Raw genomic sequence first — 22,797 nt, 5'->3', positions numbered from 1 at the left:
TAAAAGTTTAATGCTATGCTAAATTAGCCCTGCAAAACCTCTTCCTGGGAAGCAAGCCTGCTACATATTATGTGTTGTATAATCGTATTGTTTATTCAATCATCTTTAGACCAACAAAGAAGCCAGCAGTGACATTTCCTGAGACATTTATTCCATTCTCTAGATGAATAAGCCTACGCAGGAACATGCTGCTGTGCTTTTTGTGACCAAATGGGGCGAGTAGCATTTCGATGAATTTGGCACATATGCTCCAGGAAGCACTTGAACAGTGCATTAGTAGAAGAGGCTAGTCACTTTCTATCCCTGTGGTGAAAATATGGGCTGCGGTGAAACACGTAATGCATCACCGTGATCACCGGGATGTCCGTGACAGCAGAAATATGGGCCTTCTGAAGCAATCAGGTCTAATTAAAGCCTTAACGAGGAGTTAGTAAGTTTGCCTCCAAAGAAACACTGGCTCTGAAAAGCACAGATACGCAGACTCATCTGACTTTGAACAGCTTGCTAATAGCCTACCTTTAAGGGACAGACCTCCACTGTATAGCACACTGTATACAGTAACTACACACAAACACACAAATAATCAAATAGAATGGATGACCCTGAACTCGATCAGTGCTTACTTAAGGACCTGGAACGTTCTGTCAAGGTTTGATCTCGATTTCTGAGTAAAAGACTAAATAAATCTGATGGCAAATGTAGGTGACACACACAAAGGACAAACATGTAAAGGCAGACGATGCAATCACACTGCTGTCCTGATACCACTGTGTCGCCAAATATTTTAATCACGCGGGGAAACATGGTGCATTATTTGAATTAAACCAAACAAGCAGCCATGCTACTTCTTCTTCTGAACCATAAGTACTGAAAATGACATTTGCAAAGCACAACACACACTGACTAAGACATTTGCAACACATACCGTTTAACTGACTAAGATAGCCCCTTAAAACAAAGCATTAGATAAACAAAACCCCCAGTAAGCTTCTTTACATTTCTCATCCCTCTGTATGTTGTAGGTAATGTCTTGATTACGGCATTTGAGTGCTTGATCATGAGGGCCGATCACGTAAAACACCTGCCCATGTTGGTTGGCACTCACCTGTGTACTTCGTGTCGGAGGTGCGATCATGTAAAACACCTGCCCATGTTGGTTGGCACTCACCTGTGTACTTCGTGTCGGAGGTGCGATCATGTAAAACACCTGCCCATGTTGGTTGGCACTCACCTGTGTACTTCGTGTCGGAGGTGCGATCATGTAAAACACCTGCCCATGTTGGTTGGCACTCACCTGTGTACTTCGTGTCGGAGGTGCGATCATGTAAAACACCTGCCCATGTTGGTTGGCACTCACCTGTGTACTTCGTGTCGGAGGTGCCCACCTCGGAGCTGGTGGTGGCCACGGTGTCAGCCAGCGCCACCAGGAACATCTGCTCGAGGCGGGTGAGGCCGGGCAGGCTGGAGTGCATCAGCTGGTTGGACAGCACCTGGGCATGCTCCGGCCCGAAGTACGTGGGCCCGTACTGCGACAGGTTGATCACGCGTGACTTCCTCTCCGGCTTCTCCGCGGCGAAGCTGACATAGTCGTCGGTGGAGACGCCGGCCGCCTGGAAGAGATCGGCGTACTGCTCCTCGCTGGACTTCTGCGCCTCCCTCTCGGATCCCTTGCCCCCCTTGTTGGCCTCCTCCCCGGCCTTGTAGGAGGTGTCCAGGTCGGCCGAGAGGAGCGCGTAGAGAGGCAGCGGCGGGATGGAGTTGATCTCGGTGTAGTCGCGCGCGCCCTCGCGCCCCGCCACGATGGTGTCCTTGGCCGTGCTGCCGCTGACGCTGATGGTGCGCGACAGGTGCCGCCTGCCCCCGCCCTCGCCCGCCTCCACGTCCCGCACCACGGCCACCTCCCCAGCGATGCACTTCACCAGGTGGGAGAGGATGGCTTTGGCGCGCCGCACTTTGCCCAGGTCCATGAGCTCCAGCAGCTGTGTGGGGTGGTACTGGGGCAGCGTCGGGGACAGCGAGTGCGCCGCCTCGAACAGACCCCCGTCCTGGAGCACCGCAGGGGCGCGGAATATGTCGTCCATGCCCGCGCTCTGCTCAAACACGCTCTTGGAGCGCGCGCGGCCCTCGGTCGCCGTGGAGACCGCCCGTCCGGCCCCTGCGGCGATGTCCTCCGGAGAGCAGAGGCTGTCGCTCTCGGACTCGCCGGGCTTCTTGTCCTGCCGCCACTGGGCGTACACGTGCATCTCGCAGTCCATGCCCACCACCAGGATGCCGTCGCGCACCCACGACAGCGAGACGGGCAGCGAAGGCGTGCCGTCCACGGAGGAGACCAGGTCCACGGAGCGCAGCAGCACCCAGCGCGAGCGGATGCCCTGCTTGATGCTTCCCCCTAGAGGCAGGGCGATGACGGCCATGCCGTCCTTGCTGCCGGTCGGCTCGTTCACCATGCCCGAGATGCGGCCGTACATGAGGATGCTGGAGCCCACGCCCACCGTCAGGATGTGCGAGCCGTCCTCCTTGGAGAGCCAGTCCAGGTGCACGAAGTGCTTGATGTTGGGGCTGTCCTTGTGCAGGAACAGGTCCGACTTGCTGTAGATGAACAGGTTGCTGTCCACGCTCACGCGCGGGTCCAGCGCCTCGGCGGGCCGCGCCACGTCCTCCAGGTGGATGGTCTGCTCCAGCACCCACTCGGAGCCGCCGGTGGACTCGCACTCGTAGATGGACACGTGCATGGAGAAGTCGCGCGAGGGCGGCACGCCGCTGGGCTGCTTGAAGGAGACGGCCAGGCGGCCCGTGTAGGAGCAGCTGACGGCCACCGGCCGGCCCGGCATGACCACGGCGCTGTTGTTGTCCTCCGCCTCGTTCAGGAGGCTCCAGGGCTCCCAGCGGTAGGAGCGGGGCGCCTCGGCGTCGCTGCCGGCGCCGTCCAGGTCCAGGTCCACGCCGCAGCGCCAGAAGCGCACGCGCCCGTCGGAGCAGTTGGTGACGATCAGGTAGGGGGCCAGACACACCGGGTAGATGGAGGAGGAGCTGAGGTGGCCTGCAGGAGAGAGGACAGACTCAGCCAAACCAACCCTGACACAGGTTTGCATTCTTGGAACGTAACAATTCATCCCCACCCCTTTTAAATAAAACATGCTCCTGGAAATGATACAGAATTCAAGAGGACTTCATTCTCCAACAGAAGATCAGCACCAGACAGAATTACACAGAAGGACAAAGCCCTTAAAATACAAAAAGCCCCCATTCAGAGTTTCTGGCGGGAGTTCACCAGTGGTCACTCTGACCCTTGCCCGGGAGACTCCGTTTCATCTGATGAAACTCGACACTGTAACCAATCTTTGGCAATGAGCTGTGCATTTGAGACCCCACACCCCATGTCTCTCAACCGTCCCCCACTACACCCCCAGGAGCAGCAAGAGGGGTGAGGGTGAGCGTACCAGCGGAGGGCGTGGCTCGGATAATCTCCACGCCGGCGGGCAGCTCCAGGCGCCCGGTGTAGACCAGGCGGGAGCTGAGGATGAGCTTGCTGGCCGACTGCAGGTTGGCCGAGGACAGGGAGCGGGGCAGCGGGCTCTGGCCGGGGGACGTCTCCGGGGACGAATCAGCATTGGCCTGCATCTGTGGCACGGTCAGCTGGCTCTGGAAGACGTCCGGCATCACAGGCTCGTCTGAGGAAACACAAACACACACACACACACACACACACACACACACACAGAATATTAATGAGAGTTCAAAGACCAACAAAACAGATGAAGATACTTGGAATCTGTTAAGTCTCAGAGCAGAGGTGAGGAGGCAGACAGGGTGATTCAGGACAGCCCCAAAGGCCTCATTTACATAAGAATGCAAGCGTTGGCCAAATGGAAAAAAAGTCGAACGTTAAGAACAAGCTGAGTGATTTCATTCCAGTGAGAAAGTAGTTCACAACTCAGTCTATTCTGAGGTGGAGTTTTTCAGGTTTCCAAGGAAGCTCCACTTACACACTCAAACATCCGTTTGCACTCATTAGCACCTAGCTTACGGTTTAAGAGTCGTGTTAACGAACACTTTCAGGCGAGCAGACACACGCTGGGGATCACTCACTGTCTGACTCTTCACCCTGTTCATCTGACTGAAGAACATCATTTGTTTTTTGTAACCCCTTTCTCATTTATTCAAATTAGAAGTTGATAAACAAATGACTATATTCGCTGTGTCAATACTGCATGTCCCTTAAAAATGAACAGCATTTACCCACCCACACAAGCCTGCACAGACTTCAGATGCAGATGCCACATTTTCAGAAACGAGTTGCCCTGGTCGTCCTTCTCGATCACCACCAGGAAGAACTTCTCGGAGAATGGGGGAGCATGGTATTCTGGGAGTAACAAAGCAATAACCAAAGCATTCAGTGTTTTTTTTAACACTCACTTTCCAATTACAGAGCCAGGAGACTGGAAATCAAATTTCAGCTTCAATTAAAAAAAAAGAATCGAGGCAATATCTATGTAATTAAAATCTTATGACCGGAATCAACCTTGCGCTACCTTCGGAGGATTGGAAAGTGTTTAAGTCAGGGCTGTCTTCGTGAGGCTTGTATCCCAAAATGAAGTCCTCCTGAAACACGTGGAGTAGCTGTGTGTTGGAGCCGCACTGGAGGCGAGGAACAGAGAGACAGAACATGATTACACCCCTCACTGAACTCTCACCCCTCACTGAACTCTCACCCCTCACTGAACTCTCACCCCAGCTCACCTCTCATCACCACCAGCACTCACACAGACAGACAGCTTACTGAACCACAGAAATACACAGCACACAGACTTTGATATGACCAGCAACACACAGACAGCTCACTGGACCACAGAAATACACAGCACACAGACTTTAATATGACCAGCAACACACAGACAGCTCACTGGACCACATAAATACACAGCACACAGACTTTAATATGACCAGCAACACACAGACAGCTCACTGGACCACATAAATACACAGCACACAGACTTTAATATGACCAGCAACACACAGACAGCTCACTGGACCACAGAAATACACAGCACACAGACTTTAATATGACCAGCAATATACACAGACAGCTCACTGGACCACATAAATACACAGCACACAGACTTTAATATGACCAGCAACACACAGAAGCCCATGCAAAGAACAGAGGATAATTATCTAGCAAATAACAAATAAATAATAAATAAATAATAAATACATTTCAGTAATGTGTTTTGAGAGACAGCCTGGCTTGTGTTCCTAACCTGGTTAGTTATTGCGTCCAGTTCAATAATGCAGCCTGGCCGGGCAGTGGACTGCTGACTGACGATGTTGAACGTTTCCCCAACAAGTTTCTGCGGAGAGAGGGACAGAGTCATTCTTTTTTTCCCCCTGCTTTGGCGATGGAAGCAATATCAGCATGAGGAAATTAAAGCTGTCGAGAGTGTCAGCGGGACTTACAGAGGTCTCGGGGTCTGACAGCTCATCCAGAAGCTTCCGTGCGTCCACCACCGCCTGGTACAGCCTCAGATTCTTGCCGTCAGATGCCACAAAGCAGGCACTGGCCGAGTTACAGTAAGTACCTGCAAGAAAGGTTTCAAAGGGACGTTAAATGAAAGATGCCTGAAGAAAATCTGCACACCAGTTAAAAAAGGGCAGGATATTCATTCAGGATTACTTTCTTCGTATCAACAATGAAGAACGGAGAAGAGAGAGAGTTGCTGAAAGCGCAATAAGATGTGAGGGTGTTGGGTGAAGCAGGATGGAGAGGCGTCTCACCGAGCACGGAGCTGGGCACCAGCGTGGGCAGCCACGCCACGTTGGAGAAGGCGGAGGTGTGCAGCGAGTTGATGCGCGCCAGCTCCGACACGCCGCCCGTGCAGGAGAGAGGCCCGATGTGGTCCACGCGCCACAGGATCAGCTCGCTGTAGATGGCGTTGGGGTCGTGGAAGGCGCGCGTGGCCGCGTTGCGCAGCTGCTTCCGCGGGAACCCCTTCAGGGGCCTCCCTCCTCCCCCTCCGGACACGCGGCCCTCGTCGTCCTCGCCCCCCCAGCTGGCCGCGCTGGAGGGCGGCGTGTGCAGCGCGTTGTGGTGCGAGGAGGTGAGCAGCAGCGGCAGCACCGTGTGGCACGCCAGGCCGTTGAGGTGGAAGCGGTGGCCGCAGTAGCGGAACTTGTGCGAGACGGTGAGCACGCTGGCGAAGGCCGACTTCTCGGCGAAGGTGACGGCCCACTGGTTGAGCGAGCCGTCCACGTGCTTGGAGACCATCATGACGGCCGGGCCGATGATGGACAGCGTGAGGCCCGGCGAGCCGGCCATGGCGGAGGGGCCTAGACTGGCGGAGGCCGAGGCGCTGCGGGGAACGCTCTGGCCCGCGCGCTTCTGCTCCATCTCGGCGCTGTCGACGTCGAAGGGCGTGCACGCGTACATCATGATGTTCTTGCTCAGGGAGTTGGCGTCGCCGGTCGGGAAAGCCACGGGGATGCGGGAGGCAAATGTCACCTGGTGGTGGAACAGAGACATTACAGGAGTGGACAGTAATAGCTCACCACCCATTTTGGTTTTCCACCATTCATCTACCTGCTTTTCACTGTTCAAGACACATTTACATTCACTCAATTAGCAGACGCTTTTATCCAAATGAAAATGTGCGCTCTGTGGGAATCAACCCCATGATCTCGGTGTCGCTAGCACCTCGCTACCAGTCACTCTACCAGTTGAGCCACAGGGAAACATCTCAATAGGCATGACAGGCAAAGCCTAGAACAGTCATGTTGCTCCCACCTGGACTTGTCTGAAGATCCCCGGGATGTACTCGTCCAGGTACTTGACGTGCCACACCAGGAAGGAGCCGTCCACCGGGTGGATGGTGAAGAGCATGTCGGGGCTCTTGTTCCACTCCAGGGTGAGGGTCTCCATCTTCCGGTCCAGCAGCATGGCGGGCAGGGGCACGCTGCCGCTGGAGCCGGGCGACGAGGCCTTGGTGCTGCCCTCCTGCTCGCCCTCCTCGTGCTCCGACGAGGCCTTATCAGACATCTCATCTGGCTCTGAAACGCGACACGGCAACAAGTCAGAATTGCACAACAGCGTATCGCCACCCCTCGCACAGTGTTACAAAACCTCAACCGTGGAGCTCAAGTTCTTATGCAATGTCTCTGTTCAATTATTTATGATGTGTATGTACAGGTGCTCTGAAGCGTCAATAAAAACGGTTGCATCTGTAACATAAGGCCTCTGCCCATTCTAACTGAAGTGTCTCATCTCTGTATGGTGTCTGGTCTCTCATTAATGAATCGGTTCATATGTATATACAAGTGGTCTGGTGGGCTTGTGTCTCATGTACCAAAGTCGAACTTCATGGGGGAGCCCTCGGGGTCCATCTCCTCGGCGCCGTGCTCCAGCTGCTGCTCAGACAGCTTCCTGAGCTGCTGCATGAACAGGTCCATGGAGGTGGTGAAGCTCAGGTCTTTGTTGTTCAGCCAGTGGACCACAAAGCCACCGTTGGCATCGTCATTGGAGAACAGGGAGCCGGCCAGCGCTTGTGGAATGTCTGAGGAACAGAGGAACACGGGACGATGACGTTCACTGCTAGTGCCTTGCTTGATGGGCAGCCATTAACACTAAGTTGGCCTATATGTTGCTGAGAGTTCCCATATCAAGTAAGAGACCAGTGTATAAGCAAAATGATATCATTATAGCAGTATTCTATCAATTTAACTCAATATCAAGTTGATTACTAACCAACAAAATAAAGCATGTGGCTCACCATCCAAAAAAGGGTGCAAAAGGCATTTGCAATGAGACAATGCTGAATCATTTAGTTTGAATCGATGTAAACGGTGCTGCAGTTAGGAGATCAATACTTCAGCTATTTATGGAACTATGGGCAGCCATCAGCTGTTCAGCCATTCATGAGTGTCACAACAGCACAAGAAAGCACCAGAGAGAATGGACCACTATAGACCACTTTAAAGGAGTGAACTTGTTTTGACATTTGTTGTTTTTCCACAGTACATTGGCTTCAGGGAAAAACAACTCAGCCATAGTAATCTGCAGCAAAGAGAATATTTCCTCAGTCGTCTCATAGTAATAACAGTCATTTTATTTTATCAAGCGAATAGTTCAAAGTGATTTACAGATCATATCAAAATAAAAAGTAAACAAACTGAAACTCAACAGAAGAAGCGGAAGAAAAGCAAACTCGAGAGGCTTTGAGCAGCTGGTGGATGTTGTGTTACCCGTGTTTGGGTTGATGCTGGCGGAGATGTGGAAGTGGCAGAGGGCGTTGGCATGGTGCGAGATGTGCCGGTGCGCCTCGTGAGAGCCCATCTGGCTGGGCAGCACCTCGGTGTGGGCCACCAGGGCCGAGGATCTCCTGCGCCCACGCCGCAGGTGCTTCAGGTGGTGGATCGACTGCGGGGGCAGAGCAACACCAGCACATGAGTCCATCACACATCCAATCAAAGAGAAATATAAGCCAAGAGAGAGAAACGATCCATTCTGAGACTGTGATGAGTCAATACTTCTGTTAGATGGAGGCTGCAGACCATTAACAAACCACATAATAAAAACACAAATAACTCCGTTTTTAGTTTCAGTCGGAGTAAAGCACAACATTGTGGACAAGCTACTTTACTAACAGGAAAGTAAATGCCATGACATACTATCTATCTATACATGGGCAAAGAGATACAACAAGAGAAAGAAAGACAGAGACAGACAGATGGAGAGAGAGAGAGAGAGAGAGAGAAAGAGATGGTGTGGAGTGAGAGTGTGAGAGTGTGGCTGTCACCTCCAGGGCATGCTGGATCTTGTCCTTCTGGCCGCCCAGGTTGGGCAGGCTGCTGCTGACGCTGGTGCTGTTCTCAGAGATCTGCCCTCCCAGCAGGCTGTCCTCCGGCAGCAGCGTCTCCGACCACACGCGGCAGATCCCATCCGCACAGGAGGTCAGCAGCACGTTACACACAGAGCCCCTGAGGACACACACACACACACACACACACACAAAAAACACACAACACACAACAAACACACAACAAACACACACACACAAAACACACAACAAACACACACCACACACACACACAACAAACACACAACAAACACACACACACAAAACACACAACAAACACACACCACACACACACAGCAAACACACACAGCAAACACACACACACACACACACACACACACAGCAAACACACACAGCAAACACACACAGCAAACACACAGGATTCAACAACCACACAGGATTTCTTTGTCAGTGAAAGGGACTCATTCGGTCACGACAGCATGTCTTATTGCTTCCAGTTTGACATTCTATATAAAATGACTCTCTGTGAATCACACAGTTGAAATAATGACTATCTTTGTTCCCTGAATGCAAGCACTAAGGAATCAATACCGACATGCACTCATTTAGAAAAGGCTTTTTCCATACAGCACTGTGCACACATTTAGCTCTCCAACCCTCAGTCGAGTATGTGCATCCATTAGGAATCAATCTCTTGGCATGTGTGCGCTATCTAGCACCATACCCCTCTCCCCCACTCCTCTGTCTGATCAGACGGCGGGCGGGCGGGCGCCTCACTCACTTGGGCATGTACTTGCTGGTCTTCCTCCAGGAGAAGCCGGTGACGGTGCGCGGGTGAGCCAGGTAGACGAAGGAGAAGTGGACCGTAGGGGCCCTCTTGTCGGACAGGTCGGGGAGGACCACCGCTGACTTCCAGCCGGTGGTGGGGTACCACACCTTCAGGAGACAGTCATCCTGGGGCAGACAAACAGCAGCGAGGCCAAGTTAGGCTAAAGGTTTCCACAGGCATTTTCTTTTACAAAAGGACAGAACACATGAAACGAAACACAAAAATGCACTCATTCTAGGGTAGCTAAATAGAACCAATGTAGTGTTGAAGCGAACAGATTACGTTAGCAGTATACGTTTTCAAGAGTAATGGAAGACACAGTACAAAATACAGAAAGGATATATTTCCATTTCAGTTTCCAGTGGTAAAAGCAGAAGTAAAACGCTGACAGTTATTCATGAAGTACATGTACCTTCCCGGCAGTGGCAAAATACTCCCCATCAGGAGACCATTTGGTTATATGCACAGCTGCGGCAGTCCTAAAGAACAAGAGACACAACAGATGAGACACTACAGGCTGAACACTGGGCTACAGAAACGTCCCTCTGGGTAAAGAACATTAAAGATGAACATGGAACTGGATGTTGCAGATAAAGTTGGGCTGTTTTTCGCAGTTCCTGAATACAAAACTGACTTGCTGTTTTCAGACTGCGGGCTGAGCTTGAGATCAACTGGGCCATGCAGCCTTTTGAGAAGTAGTTTCAGAGGAAGCTCCCAAGGTGATTGTGGAAGCAGAATGTTTTCGGTGTCTATGGTTTTGTCAATTACAACATCCCGTGCCAACCCTCATGTGGTTTCACTTCTGCTCTGGAGCGCCACGTGCGAAACCAACCATCAGCAGCAGCTCGACGTCTCTCTAGTGTGCTGGATCTATCTCTCCAGTATACTGGCTCTATCCCCTCTAGTGTACTGGATCTATCCTCTCTAGTGTGCTGGATCTATCCTCTCTAGTGTGCTGGATCTATCCTCTCTAGTGTACTGGATCTATCCTCTCTAGTGTGCTGGATCTTCTCGACGTCTCTCTAGTATACTGGATCTATCCTCTCTAGTGTGCTGGATCTATCCTCTCTAGTGTGCTGGATCTATCCTCTCTAGTGTACTGGATCTATCCTCTCTAGTGTACTGGATCTATCCTCTCTAGTGTGCTGGATCTATCCTCTCTAGTGTACTGGATCTATCCTCTCTAGTGTGCTGGATCTTCTCGACGTCTCTCCAGTACGCTGGATCTATCCCCTCTAGTATACTGGATCTAGTATGCTGGATCTAGTATACTGGATCTTTCCTCTCTAGTGTACTGGATCAATCCTCTCTAGTGTGCTGGATCTATCCTCTCTAGTGTGCTGGATCTATCCTCTCTAGTGTGCTGGATCTATCCTCTCTAGTGTACTGGATCTATCCTCTCTAGTGTGCTGGATCTTCTCGACGTCTCTCCAGTACGCTGGATCTATCCTCTCTAGTATACTGGATCTATCTAGTATACTGTATCTATCCTCTCTAGTATACTGGATCTATCCTCTCTAGTATACTGGATCTATCCTCTCTAGTGTGCTGGATCTATCTAGTATACTGTATCTATCCTCTCTAGTATACTGGATCTATCCTCTCTAGTATACTGGATCTATCCTCTCTAGTGTACTGGATCTATCCTCTCTAGTGTGCTGGATCTATCCTCTCTAGTATACTGGATCTATCCTCTCTAGTATACTGGATCTATCCTCTCTAGTGTACTGGATCTATCCTCTCTAGTGTGCTGGATCTATCCTCTCTAGTATGCTGGATCTATCCTCTCTAGTATACTGGATCTATCTAGTATACTGGATCTATCCTCTCTAGTATACTGGATCTATCCTCTCTAGTGTGCTGGATCTATCCTCTCTAGTGTACTGGATCTATCTAGTACACTGGATCTATCCTCTCTAGTATACTGGATCTATCCCCTCTAGTATACTGGATCTATCCTCTCCAGTATACTGGATCTATCCTCTCTAGTGTGCTGGATCCATCTAGTGTGCTGGATCTATCCTCTCTAGTATACTGGATCTTTTCTCTTTCAAGGGACTCTTCTCTACACTGTGGATGGTTTTACTGAGGCAGACATGAAATGTGTTTTCTTTGAGCGATTTAAACATGCTATGTCAACACAAACACTGGCTATGAAAAAGAAAGGCCAAATCAACTGCAGCAAAAATCCAACGGAATCCCTCACATATCATACGGGGATTTAAAAAATATATATGTAAAATCCTAAATGTCTGATCTACAAAGGCAACTTATTCTCAAGCTGGTTGCTAAATCCCTTCTCTCCTGTCAGAGTTAAGCATGTCACGCCAGCCCCTCTGCTTGTCTCCCTGTCTTCTCATCTTCCAGCGCCACTCACTTGCAGTGCCACACACACACTTCCAGCGCCACTCACTTGCACTGCCACACACACTTCCAGCACCACTCACTTGCAGTGCCACACACACACTTCCAGCACCACTCACTTGCAGTGCCACACACACACTTCCAGCACCACTCACTTGCACTGCCACACACACTTCCAGCACCACTCACTTGCAGTGCCACACACACTTCCAGCGCCACTCACTTGCACTGCCACACACACTTCCAGTCGTTGAGGATGAGGTGGGGCTTGTCGTCGGCGAGCTGGCTGTCCTCCTCCTCCACCAGGGTGTCGCTGGACGGAGGGGCCCAGAGCTGCAGCCTCTCTGTGGCCGCCAGGATCCGGTTCCCTGCAGGAGGTGGAGGGGGAGGGGGATCACCACACATCATCACACATCATCACACATCATCACAGGCCTTCAGAACATCTGCCGCAGCTGGGGTGGAGAATGTACTGTGTTGAGTTGGGCCCCACGGCACCAATATTAGTGGAGATAGTAGGAACACTGCCAGTGGCATTGAACTACTGAGTCTGTGACAGTTAGTGCTATACTTTACCTGTGGAACTACTAATCGAGAGCAGAGGCTAAGAGGATAACGAAGGAACACTGTTTTCAAGGCATAAAAATGTCACAGTTGATTTGCTCTGCTCTCCCTAGGACTCTCTCCCTTGTAGCCCTGTGAGTATCCAAAGGTTACCGTCAGGCTGTAGGCCCACAACAACACGACAGTCACCGCCTCCAACACAAACAGTAGGCCACAGCTTCCTGAGGGTGATTAGGAGTCCATGACAAACATCATTACTACCATGATTCCAAAATCCCCATGCCTTTGGATCTGCCTACACTCATCACTCAAGAGGCTGTGGAGGATGAATAGTATAGTTTGCAGTGAAATATCTAGGGATCATTCTCTCCTCACATACACTTTTCTCTTCAGCTTTCTGTTTTTTTTCTGTTTGTTTGTTTTAAATCTGTTGAGTGGGGGATGGCTTCAAAACAGTCAATACAAAACCACCCAAATTGATCCAAAGATTCCTTTACCTTGCGGATCCCATGCCAAATTGTAGGTCATAGCATTGAGGAAGAATTGTCCGGTTTTCTGCCATTGGTAATTAAGTTGCTGTGGAGGACAAATTCAGCATCAAGTTTACACGTACAGACACTGCAACATAATTCTTGAGCTGTCAATAACACTTTTAATTACACTACTGACAGCAATGTCTGGGCACACATTTAAATAACTGCTGTAGATCACCAAAATCCACAGACAAGCCTTTGTGCAAAACCTTAATAGGAGGAAACTGTAATTGCTAGCCCAGCCTGTACTATGAATGCAGCAACTATAAAAGCTTTCTCGGTGGCCCCTCCTATGACCATTAAACAAGCAAAATATATGGAATTTGAGTACTTCACAGTGCTTAAAATGATAAGCACTTGGAGTTAAGCTTTTCTCAATGACTGGGATAATTATTTAGAGAAACACCAAGCTTGGACGGTCTCACAACCTAGTAGGGGAGCCGGAATAATTAACGACAGAATTTCATAATGAACAGACTGACGGGGCAGTACGTACCTTATGCCGTTTGTTTGGGTTTGTGATTATTGGCTCAAAAATGCACACGGTATTCCCATAGGAGGCTGCAATCTAAATGAAAATAAGCTTTTTAAGTACTTCTCATCAAACAACTTGACATGGCAACACAGTACAGAGCTGTATATGGCCCATGAGGCGTTTGGAATGAAGGAGAGAAACATGGCAGGCAACACAGCACAGTCTTCCAGTGTCAGTGTGTGTGTTTTTAAGGAGCTGCCACCACCCTACTTCTTCAGAGAGAAGAGAGAGAGAGAGAGAGAGAGAGAGACAGAGAGAGAGAGAGGGAGAGAGACACACAGAGAGAGCGAGACAGAGAGAGAGACACAGAGAGGGGGAGAGAGAGAGGGAGAGAAGAGAGAGAAAAAGAGAGAGAGATAGAGAGAGAAGAGAGAGAGACAAAGAGAAAGAGAGAGAGAGAGCGAGACAGAGACAGAGAGAGAGAGACAGAGAGAGAGAGACACAGAGAGAGAGAAAGAGAGGGAGGGAGAGAGAGAGACAAAGAGAAAGAGAGAGAGAGAGCGAGACAGAGACAGAGAGAGAGAGACACAGAGAGAGAGAGAGACAGGGAGGGAGAGAGAGAGACAAAGAGAGAGGGAATGGAGAGGAGAGGATCAGGTGCTGACTTCTCTCCCAGAGGAAGAAAGAGCTGCATCAACGTAGCTTGAAATAGAACACAACGACGCCCTATTTCCCAGAATGTAACATGCATGAGCATGCAAATAAATTCATTATGAATGTTACACAAGAAACAGCATACCACACGGTAACGTTTGTTTTATTTTGTCCGGGCAACACAGATTAACTTCATTCAACTTGATCCATTTCAAATACACACAGCCATCCTGAGTTAATGAGTAGGTACTGATTCATTCTAGTATATGCTTCAGTATGGGAGAGGACATGTTCTGTTCTGTTCTCCCTGTCTTGTGCTACCTGCGCTGGCTTAAGATTTCTGAAGTCTGACTTGGATGATGTTCAGCTGTGACACCTCCTGTTGTACATCCCTCCCTCTTTCTAGTCTATCTCTTCTTTTTCTGTGGAAACCTGAATGTGATGTCAATTACACAAATTAGAGTAGAGAATGAATGAAATCCTGAAGGATGTCACCGGTCACCCCCTGAAGAAAAGCAGGCCTTTTGATCTATGTTTTGCACTGCAGCCTGCAAGCCTTCATGTTCCATATACTGCATGACTCTACACAGCAGGAGCATGTAAAAACAGACAGCACCATGGGAATCTTTCGGCGTGAGAAAAAAGGAACGCAGCATATGGTGACTTACCCTGCCCAGCTGATGGGAACACTCCACACAGCCCACCTGGATGTTTCCATTCTGAGCGCCAGGGATGATCTGTACACACTCAAAGTCGCTGGCCAAGATGACTATGTCACAGCCGGATCCATAGGCCTGCAAAAAGCATACAAGACTCATCTTAGGGCTATGCACATTGCATCAATGAGGCAACATTCATGCGTTATGTAGTGTAACTGCCGACAATCCACAGGATGGGAAAAGGGGCTTTCAGTATCACATAAACAGGATGGGATTTTGAGGGAGTTCAGCACAGCTCAGGAATCCCCACCTGCAGAGGGAGGGAGGGGCCAGAGCAGGCAGCTCAGACTGTGAGACAGTCAGGCTCAAATGTCTCTGCATCACTCCTGTTGCACCAGGTCTTTTCCCAGCATGTCACCACAGCACTCACTGAACTGCTTCTACCGCACCCACACTCCCTCAAACAGGAACCCACACAAACACACACAAACCCACACACTTCTACCGCACCCACACTCCCTCCCTCAAACAGGAACCCACACAAACACACAAACACAAACCCACACACTTCTACCGCACCCACACTCCCTCCCTCAAACAGGAGCCCACACAAACACACACAAACACAAACCCACACACTTCTACCGCACCCACACTCCCTCCCTCAAACAGGAACCCACACAAACACACACAAACACAAACCCACACACTTCTACCGCACCCACACTCCCTCAAACAGGAACCCACACAAACACACACAAACACAAACCCACACACTTCTACCACACCCACACTCCCTCAAACAGGAACCCACACAAACACACACAAACACAAACCCACACACTTCTACCGCACCCACACTCCCTCAAACAGGAACCCACACAAACACACACAAACACAAACCCACACACTTCTACCACACCCACACTCCCTCAAACAGGAACCCACACAAACACACACAAACACAAACCCACACACTTCTACCGCACCCACACTCCCTCAAACAGGAACCCACACAAACACACAAACACAAACCCACACACTTCTACCGCACCCACACTCACTCCCTCAAACAGGAGCGAGTTTGAACAGATTCTAAACGCACGCTGCCACTCCTGCCTCGCACGCCTCCTCTCACACGACCCCCACCAGGCAGAGTTTGAGTTTGTGTTTGTGTGGGAACTGTGGCACTACACATGACGCATGGCCAGGCCAGCACCAGGGGCTCTGGATGTGGTGCAGGTGTCCTTTTACCCGCGGCTGTGGCTGGCAGTTACGCTGGCTTAGCTTTGTGCTCATTTGTGCATTCACCTCACACACAAAAAGCTTTTGGTTGTGGGGTGAAGGGGTGCGGGTGGACCTGGCTCTGCACCATGACACTGCAGTGGAAGCCCTCCAGCCCTGTGCTACCAACCCAGGGGGAGGGGGAGGGGGAGGGGGAGGGGGAGTCAGAGCAGCTAATCACTCCTGACGGAGCCCAGTACAGCACCTGTTGTTCCCTCCCCCTCCCTCTGGTTGTTCCCTCCCCCAGGCTCTCCAGCCCAGCCCACCCCTGTCCTCTCTTCTCTCCTCTCTCACTCTCTCCCTCTCCCTCTCCCTCTCCTCTCTCACTCTCCTCTCTCACTCTCTCTCCCCCTCTCTGTCTGCCTTTGTGTCTCTCTCTTTCCCTCTCTCCCTCTCTTTCCAGCGCTGCAGGACATCGTGACTGTTCCCATCCTCATCATGATTTATTTATGGGAACAGAAGACTGAGGGGAGCACGGCCCACAAACACACACAAACGCTCTCTCCCCTGCCAAGACACTCACTCATCACACATCATGACCACTCCGACCAACTAGAGAGTCATGCTTGCCCGGGTCATCAAGCTCCACATAATCATTTGCTGTATACGTACCTGTGTGTGTGTGTGTGTGTGTGTGTGTGTGTGTGTGTGTGTGGTTCTGCATGTGTTTAATGCAGAAGGTGTCTGTACTACAGAGAGTCCAGCAGGCTGCAGGTGGAGAGGCTAGACAGAGTGATGGAGCTTGTGGAGATTTTGCGGCACTGGTGGCAGACATTACAGACGAAATTAAAAGGCGGTCACCGTCACGCACAGGCTAGCCATGCTTAAAATACCTCCCTGTAAATGACTGCCGTCACAGGAGGGGGGTGGGGCAGAGGTTAGGACACACTCACTCACTTTCTCTCTCTCTCTCTCTCTCTCTCTCTCTCTATACAGGGCTGAAACAGCATCTCACTGCCTCGTACTTCTTCCACAACAAACAGTGCTGTGAACCATTTGGTTTCTCTTCCCTTGACGAGACCTCACTCCCTTAACAGTGGGACCTCCTCACAGCACCACAGGCACCGCGCTACCGTAGCCCTCTAACACGTCGGAGCATAGCCCAGCACGCAGTAGCCATCATCAGGCTGCCTCTGCGGTTACTGTGCCGCATGCCCCATGTCTGTCGGCTCGGCCTGCCTGTCAGCCGGGCTGCTCACCGTTCCGATCCCGTGTCCGGCGTTCTGCCACGCAGCGGCCCGAACAAGCCACTCTCTCATTGATCGAGCGCAACGTAATACGGCGACAACGGCTCGCCTCTCAGCTGGAGGCCCGGTGCCAACTCTGCAGCCCTGACATCCCGTGGAGGCAGACGCCAAGGCTGCGCACGCTGAGGGGTTTGCTGGGGGAACAGCCGGTGCAATAAAGCACAAAAGGTGCGGCAAAAAAAAAAAAAAATGTAATTCTATGTTATTTGTGCAGGTTCCATTTACAACGAATGCTCTCTCACACAAGGCACAGAGACTGAGACATCAAATGATTTACCTCCCCCTAAGCAACTAATCGTGTCTGGAGAGATCCATTCTGCGTGTGATCACACTGTAGAGAGAGCTACAGAATCTACAGCCGTCTGTTATTGAGCCGATCAAACTCAATAGAGTGATTTATCATCTACCATACACCATGAGCCTGAGAGGGGTGTAATTACGCTTGAATGTACCGTAACATTGGCCTAATGGCTGTTATGGCAGCCTTTGATGATGGGGAGAAAAAAAAGACAAACGTTTTCTGCATTCAGCAGCCAGTAGCTAGGTCCACTATGCAGGCCTGTGTTGACTATCTGCACGACGCACAGATCCATTAGGAAAAGGTCTCTGCAGGCTACCCCAGAAAGCTACTTCAATGGTGAATTGAAATTGCATTGTGTGAGGCCATATCTGGACATCTTCCATGCTCTTTCGTTAATAGAATCTCAGCCTCTTCTGAGAGTCCTCTTGCTTGAAGCGTGTCAAACTGGAGTGATAAGACATTTCCCCTCAACATGTGTGTGCTGGCACTTCACAGAGAAGAAGAACAAGAAAAGAAGAAAGAAAACGGACACCCCTCTCGAGTATAGCACCACACACAAATGTCAGTCATTTCTGTGACTAACGTCATCTTGTAGCCTAAATATTTTCCAGTCCTACCACCGCATGTTCAAAAATCCCCCCCCCCCCCCCCCCCCCCCCCAGCACATAGGGCCGTGACTGTGAATGGGATGCTTAGCAAATCAGATCTCACACTGACTAGAGGATGTATGGTCGAGACTAGAGAGCAGCTAAGGCACCACAAAGAAACTGCAGCTTCAAGAGCCAACACTGCCTGATTTCATTTCCTTAACATAAAACATATGAAAAAAAACAGTGACTAAGCCCTGTGGTTGGTAATAGATCCATGCTGGACACACCCTAATGTTTGTGTGTGTGTGTGTGTGTGTGTGTGTGTGTGTGTGTGTGTGTGTGTGTGTGTGTGTGTGTGTGTGTGTGTGTGTGTGTGTGTGTGTGTGTGTGTGTGTGTGTGTGTGAGGAGAGGAGAGCGAGGAGAGCCAGACAGAGTATAGGAAGCCTTGGGGAGCAGCTTGAGTCTAATGGCTCAGGACAGGCCTCACTGGGGTCCAGTCCCTCATCACGTACCATACACAACACACACCAATGAAACACTCAAACATACACAACACACACCAATGAAACACTCAAGCATACACAACACACACCAATGAAACACTCAAACATACACAAGGCTGTCGTTTGAAACACCAGATCTGAGAGAGACTGAGAGTAAGAGAGAGTAAGAGAGAGAGAGAGAGAGAGAGAGAGAGAGACTGATAAACAGACAGAGAAAACAAAGACAGAGAAGGAAGGAAAAGGGGAGAAAAAAAAACACTCTTCCTCCCTTGACAGCTTGTGACTTTGACACAACACAGCAGAAAATTCCTCTGACAGTTCAGACAGAGACACTGCACTCCCTATGTGATGGCTCTATGTGCTAAGAACAGACACACACACACACACACACACACACACACACACACACACACACACACACACACACACACACACACACACACACACACACAGACACACACACACAGACACACACCTTTCAAAACAAGCTTGCCGGCCCAAATCTAGTCCCTCGTGCCAGGCTGACTCCTGACTACACGGTGGAGACATCTAGCCAAGACGGATACCCACTATTTTGAATGGATGCAGGATCAGCCTGACTGTTGATATAAAACTGTGGAAAAAGTCTACCTTGAATTTGCATGATTTCAGCTAGGGGTTGGATACTAAATAGTGCTCTGTAGAAGAAAAAAAAACAACCACAGCTTCCCTCGGTGAGGTGTGTTCTTCTATTGGAATGACTTATTTGTGCTGATGTTGTCACAGTCATGTGGTTTCCATCAGCTGTTTAAGGTGACAGGGTCTTTCAGGTTCCCTTTTCCAGATTGTGGCTCAACCCTGGAAATTCCACATCGGCCGCCTGTGTTCACACAGCCTAGCACTCTAAAGGAGCTTTCTCCAACATAATCTCCCTTGAAAAAGTCAATCTATCTGAAGGTCTTTGAGAGCTTTGGGAGCTCTGTCCATCATCGTTCATGAACACCATGAGCATTAGCTAAATCATTATTAGACGGAAGACACTGGAAGTGTAGTTCACGGCGAGGGCACGTACAAATGTATTTCAACCCAGGACTTACAAAATGCTTTTATGAAATCAAGTGTAGCACATTACCCATTCCTTTTATTTAACTTTTCACATGTTTCATGTTTTTTTTTTCTATTCAGGTCCTAGGTAGCAGCAACAACACAGACAAGAATAGTCTTTTCATTTATTGCCTTCTTTCCGTGATGATAATCTGTCTTTTACCCAGCACCCATCAAAAATGGAGATTTTTCAGATATGGCAATATGTCATCTCAGGGCTGCACTGAATTTCATAAAGGTATCTGGGCAAATCTCATCATGCCAACATAAGCCTGCATGGCATCACATATGAGCGGTATGAGCAGACTGTATGCTCTCAAGCACCACTCATATGAGCCAGCCTCACCAGCTGCATGGTAGTATTCCACAAAGCCAATTTTCTGTTAGAGTTAGCCAGATTATTATGCTGAGTATAACCTGAAAACCACCGAACTCTGGAACACAGACTTAAAAGCTACACTACGAAGGACCTACTAATTAAGTAAGTGCTAGCCAGAGATGTGACAACAAACCTCTCCACTTCTCCCTCCCATCCATCCCCCTGATTATGTCCTGCTCATCACCTCCTTTCTGTGAGACTGACATCATAGTAGTCAGTTTATCTTATCTTTTGATTGATTAAAGGCCTGGGCTGCTGAAAAAAATAAACTTAAAACGCTTGCAACACCATTTGGGGATGTATATGCATACACATTATACCCTTAAACATGCTATGGGTTTCATCAGCCGTTTAAGGTTTCACTCAGCTCAATAATCCAGATAACTCCTTCTTTGTGAAATACCTACAGGTCCTTGTCTTCAGCCTATCGATTGAATCTTTCAGCCAGTGATGACCAAAAGAACAAAAAACAAATACACGGACATTTCGTCAGTCGTGACAGGCAACCACAATACACTGAATAGGGATGATATGATTGCCAACTCATTAAAGCTATTCACCAACATTGAAAACAATCTAGTGCCATACGTCATTTTAGCCTGTACAATGCATGCGAAGAATATTTAAGTCCAGATCACTGCTATTGATCTACCTACGTTAAAGAGCCATTCGTAAACCTCCATACATCATACTACACAGACCTCGACGTCACTGTGTGCACAGCTGATGCCTGTCATGACAGCCACTCAAATGAACCATAAAGCGCAGAGGCACCAAATGTCAGTTTGTCAGTTCCAGCCCTCGCTGTAGAATAACTCTGCGCTGTTTCTTGCAACCGATGCTATTCGAAAGAATTTGTTTCGGGATGGATGTGTTAGATTATTAGCATCTTCATGTTAGGAGCTAGGCTATGTGGAAGGACCTGCTGAGCAAGTAATGCCATAAAATCAGACAATTCTCTATTTTACGTCACATATAAGGTCATCTGGCTTCCAGTGCATCCTTTTTAGCTTAATACAACTTTGCTACACATATTTGTGAGCTAATATTTAGCTACCCTAAAATGCTCAATAACCTTGAGCATCCACTATCGTTAAATGGCTAGCTAGCCATCCTACATCCACAATTGTACAGCTGTCACCCTGAATGAACGAATGAATGAATGAATGACGATAAAAATAATTATGCCACCGATAACTAACGTTAAGGCAACATTCCTTTGCCGTTAAACCAACGTTGAAATGAGATATTTACCCTATCTACTACGTTTTACGTTTATGGAAGAATCACCAAGATAGCTTTCCATCTCTATTTGTGCAGATAGCTAGCTCGCTAGCTTAGTAAACCAACCATGTCAGGTGAACGTCAACATATAAAATACCTACCGTGAAAGGGATGTCATTGACGCTTCCGACCGAATAACAACTGTCCCCGGGATTAACAGCTCCGGTAAGCACCTGATGTAGATGCATTTTACCTTCTTCACCAGTATAAGGATATTTAATTATTTACAACACGAACACTCTTCCACCCTCTCGGTTTCTCCATCTAGCTAGCAACTGGGAATCCCATCCGTCTGTCTCCGTCCTGGCGGTCTTTTCTGGTTAGCTTTCCCCTGCAACAGTCAGCTATGTGCTTTCTTTTCCTGACATGGGCATGAAGGAACTGTAGATCTGTTCAACTGCAATGAATGCAGTCTGCCACATAAAGCTTTTAAATATCCCTTCCTACTCGGTGTCAACACAGACACCCGGATTATATCATTTGGTGAATGACAGGATCTCTCCGCAGCGGCGCTAGCGGGCGCGTTCATGAAGTTCCTAGGCACGACTGCAACGCCATAGAGCTGTGCATATAGATTGTGCAACGTTAACTTGCGCAAGAATCGTGTCGATATCACCGCTCATAATCACAGTCCTGGCTAAAATAATGTTATTTAAATCCGATTTTAACAACCGATTTTGTGATTAAGGAAAGAAGCTGAAAATGTCACGTTTACTCAGATTCCATCATATCTAGGGTTTCTAAATCTATGCGCATGACACTCATCTATGTTTGTGGAGCGCGCAGCACAGTGACGAGGACACACGCCTTTCTTTACCATTGAAATACGTGGGGTTTTAGGTTTGAATAGTCGTGTTTTTTCGTCTGTGTTTAAAATGAAAACAATGTAATATGCATGTGACGATTCAATTTGACTTTCAACGTGTATGCTCATTATATTGTTGAAGGTAGTCGCAGCCATATTCCTCAGCAGCTACATTTGACAAGGCGCATAGGGAATCCCCACACCCCCTGTAAAAATCATTTTGGTGCATTCTGCTGGAAATATGGTACATGTTCCACACTTAATGGATATTTTTCCAGGTTACTTCATGAATGGCGGGAACTCAGCATACAATGTTGTATGGCTTATGTGGTGATTAACCAGCCTCACACACAGAGACTGTGTGTGATGTCACAGTTGGATATTTATAAGACTTTTCTTAATTCGTTTTTTTGTAGGGCTCCCTTATATCAA

At 49.1% G+C, this 22,797-nt stretch overlaps 1 protein-coding gene across 1 annotated transcript in view; it reads right to left on the bottom strand.

The window, feature by feature from the left end:
- Window positions 1-22,345, bottom strand: part of dmxl2 (Dmx-like 2) — a 45,430-nt gene extending 23,085 nt beyond the window's left edge. Inside the window, exons 1-18 of the mRNA XM_031569665.2 lie at window positions 21,662-22,345; window positions 14,898-15,023; window positions 13,597-13,668; window positions 13,065-13,143; window positions 12,227-12,371; window positions 10,052-10,118; window positions 9,592-9,764; window positions 8,790-8,970; window positions 8,236-8,410; window positions 7,341-7,547; window positions 6,782-7,044; window positions 5,776-6,499; window positions 5,458-5,579; window positions 5,262-5,351; window positions 4,533-4,638; window positions 4,244-4,363; window positions 3,441-3,671; window positions 1,358-3,040 (exon numbers count right to left, since the gene is read on the bottom strand). Of these exons, the coding sequence (XP_031425525.1) occupies window positions 1,358-3,040; window positions 3,441-3,671; window positions 4,244-4,363; window positions 4,533-4,638; window positions 5,262-5,351; window positions 5,458-5,579; window positions 5,776-6,499; window positions 6,782-7,044; window positions 7,341-7,547; window positions 8,236-8,410; window positions 8,790-8,970; window positions 9,592-9,764; window positions 10,052-10,118; window positions 12,227-12,371; window positions 13,065-13,143; window positions 13,597-13,668; window positions 14,898-15,023; window positions 21,662-21,748 (4,651 nt within the window). The 5' untranslated portion in view covers window positions 21,749-22,345. The remainder of the gene's footprint in view (window positions 1-1,357; window positions 3,041-3,440; window positions 3,672-4,243; window positions 4,364-4,532; window positions 4,639-5,261; window positions 5,352-5,457; window positions 5,580-5,775; window positions 6,500-6,781; window positions 7,045-7,340; window positions 7,548-8,235; window positions 8,411-8,789; window positions 8,971-9,591; window positions 9,765-10,051; window positions 10,119-12,226; window positions 12,372-13,064; window positions 13,144-13,596; window positions 13,669-14,897; window positions 15,024-21,661) is intronic.
- Between the last annotated feature and the right edge of the window lie 452 nt (window positions 22,346-22,797).

Source organism: Clupea harengus, chromosome 6, assembly GCF_900700415.2.
Source record: "Clupea harengus chromosome 6, Ch_v2.0.2, whole genome shotgun sequence".
NCBI classification, from domain to species: Eukaryota; Metazoa; Chordata; class Actinopteri; order Clupeiformes; family Clupeidae; genus Clupea; species Clupea harengus.
Note: the sequence above shows the minus strand (reverse complement) of the source record. Positions and strands in the feature narration are given on the sequence as shown.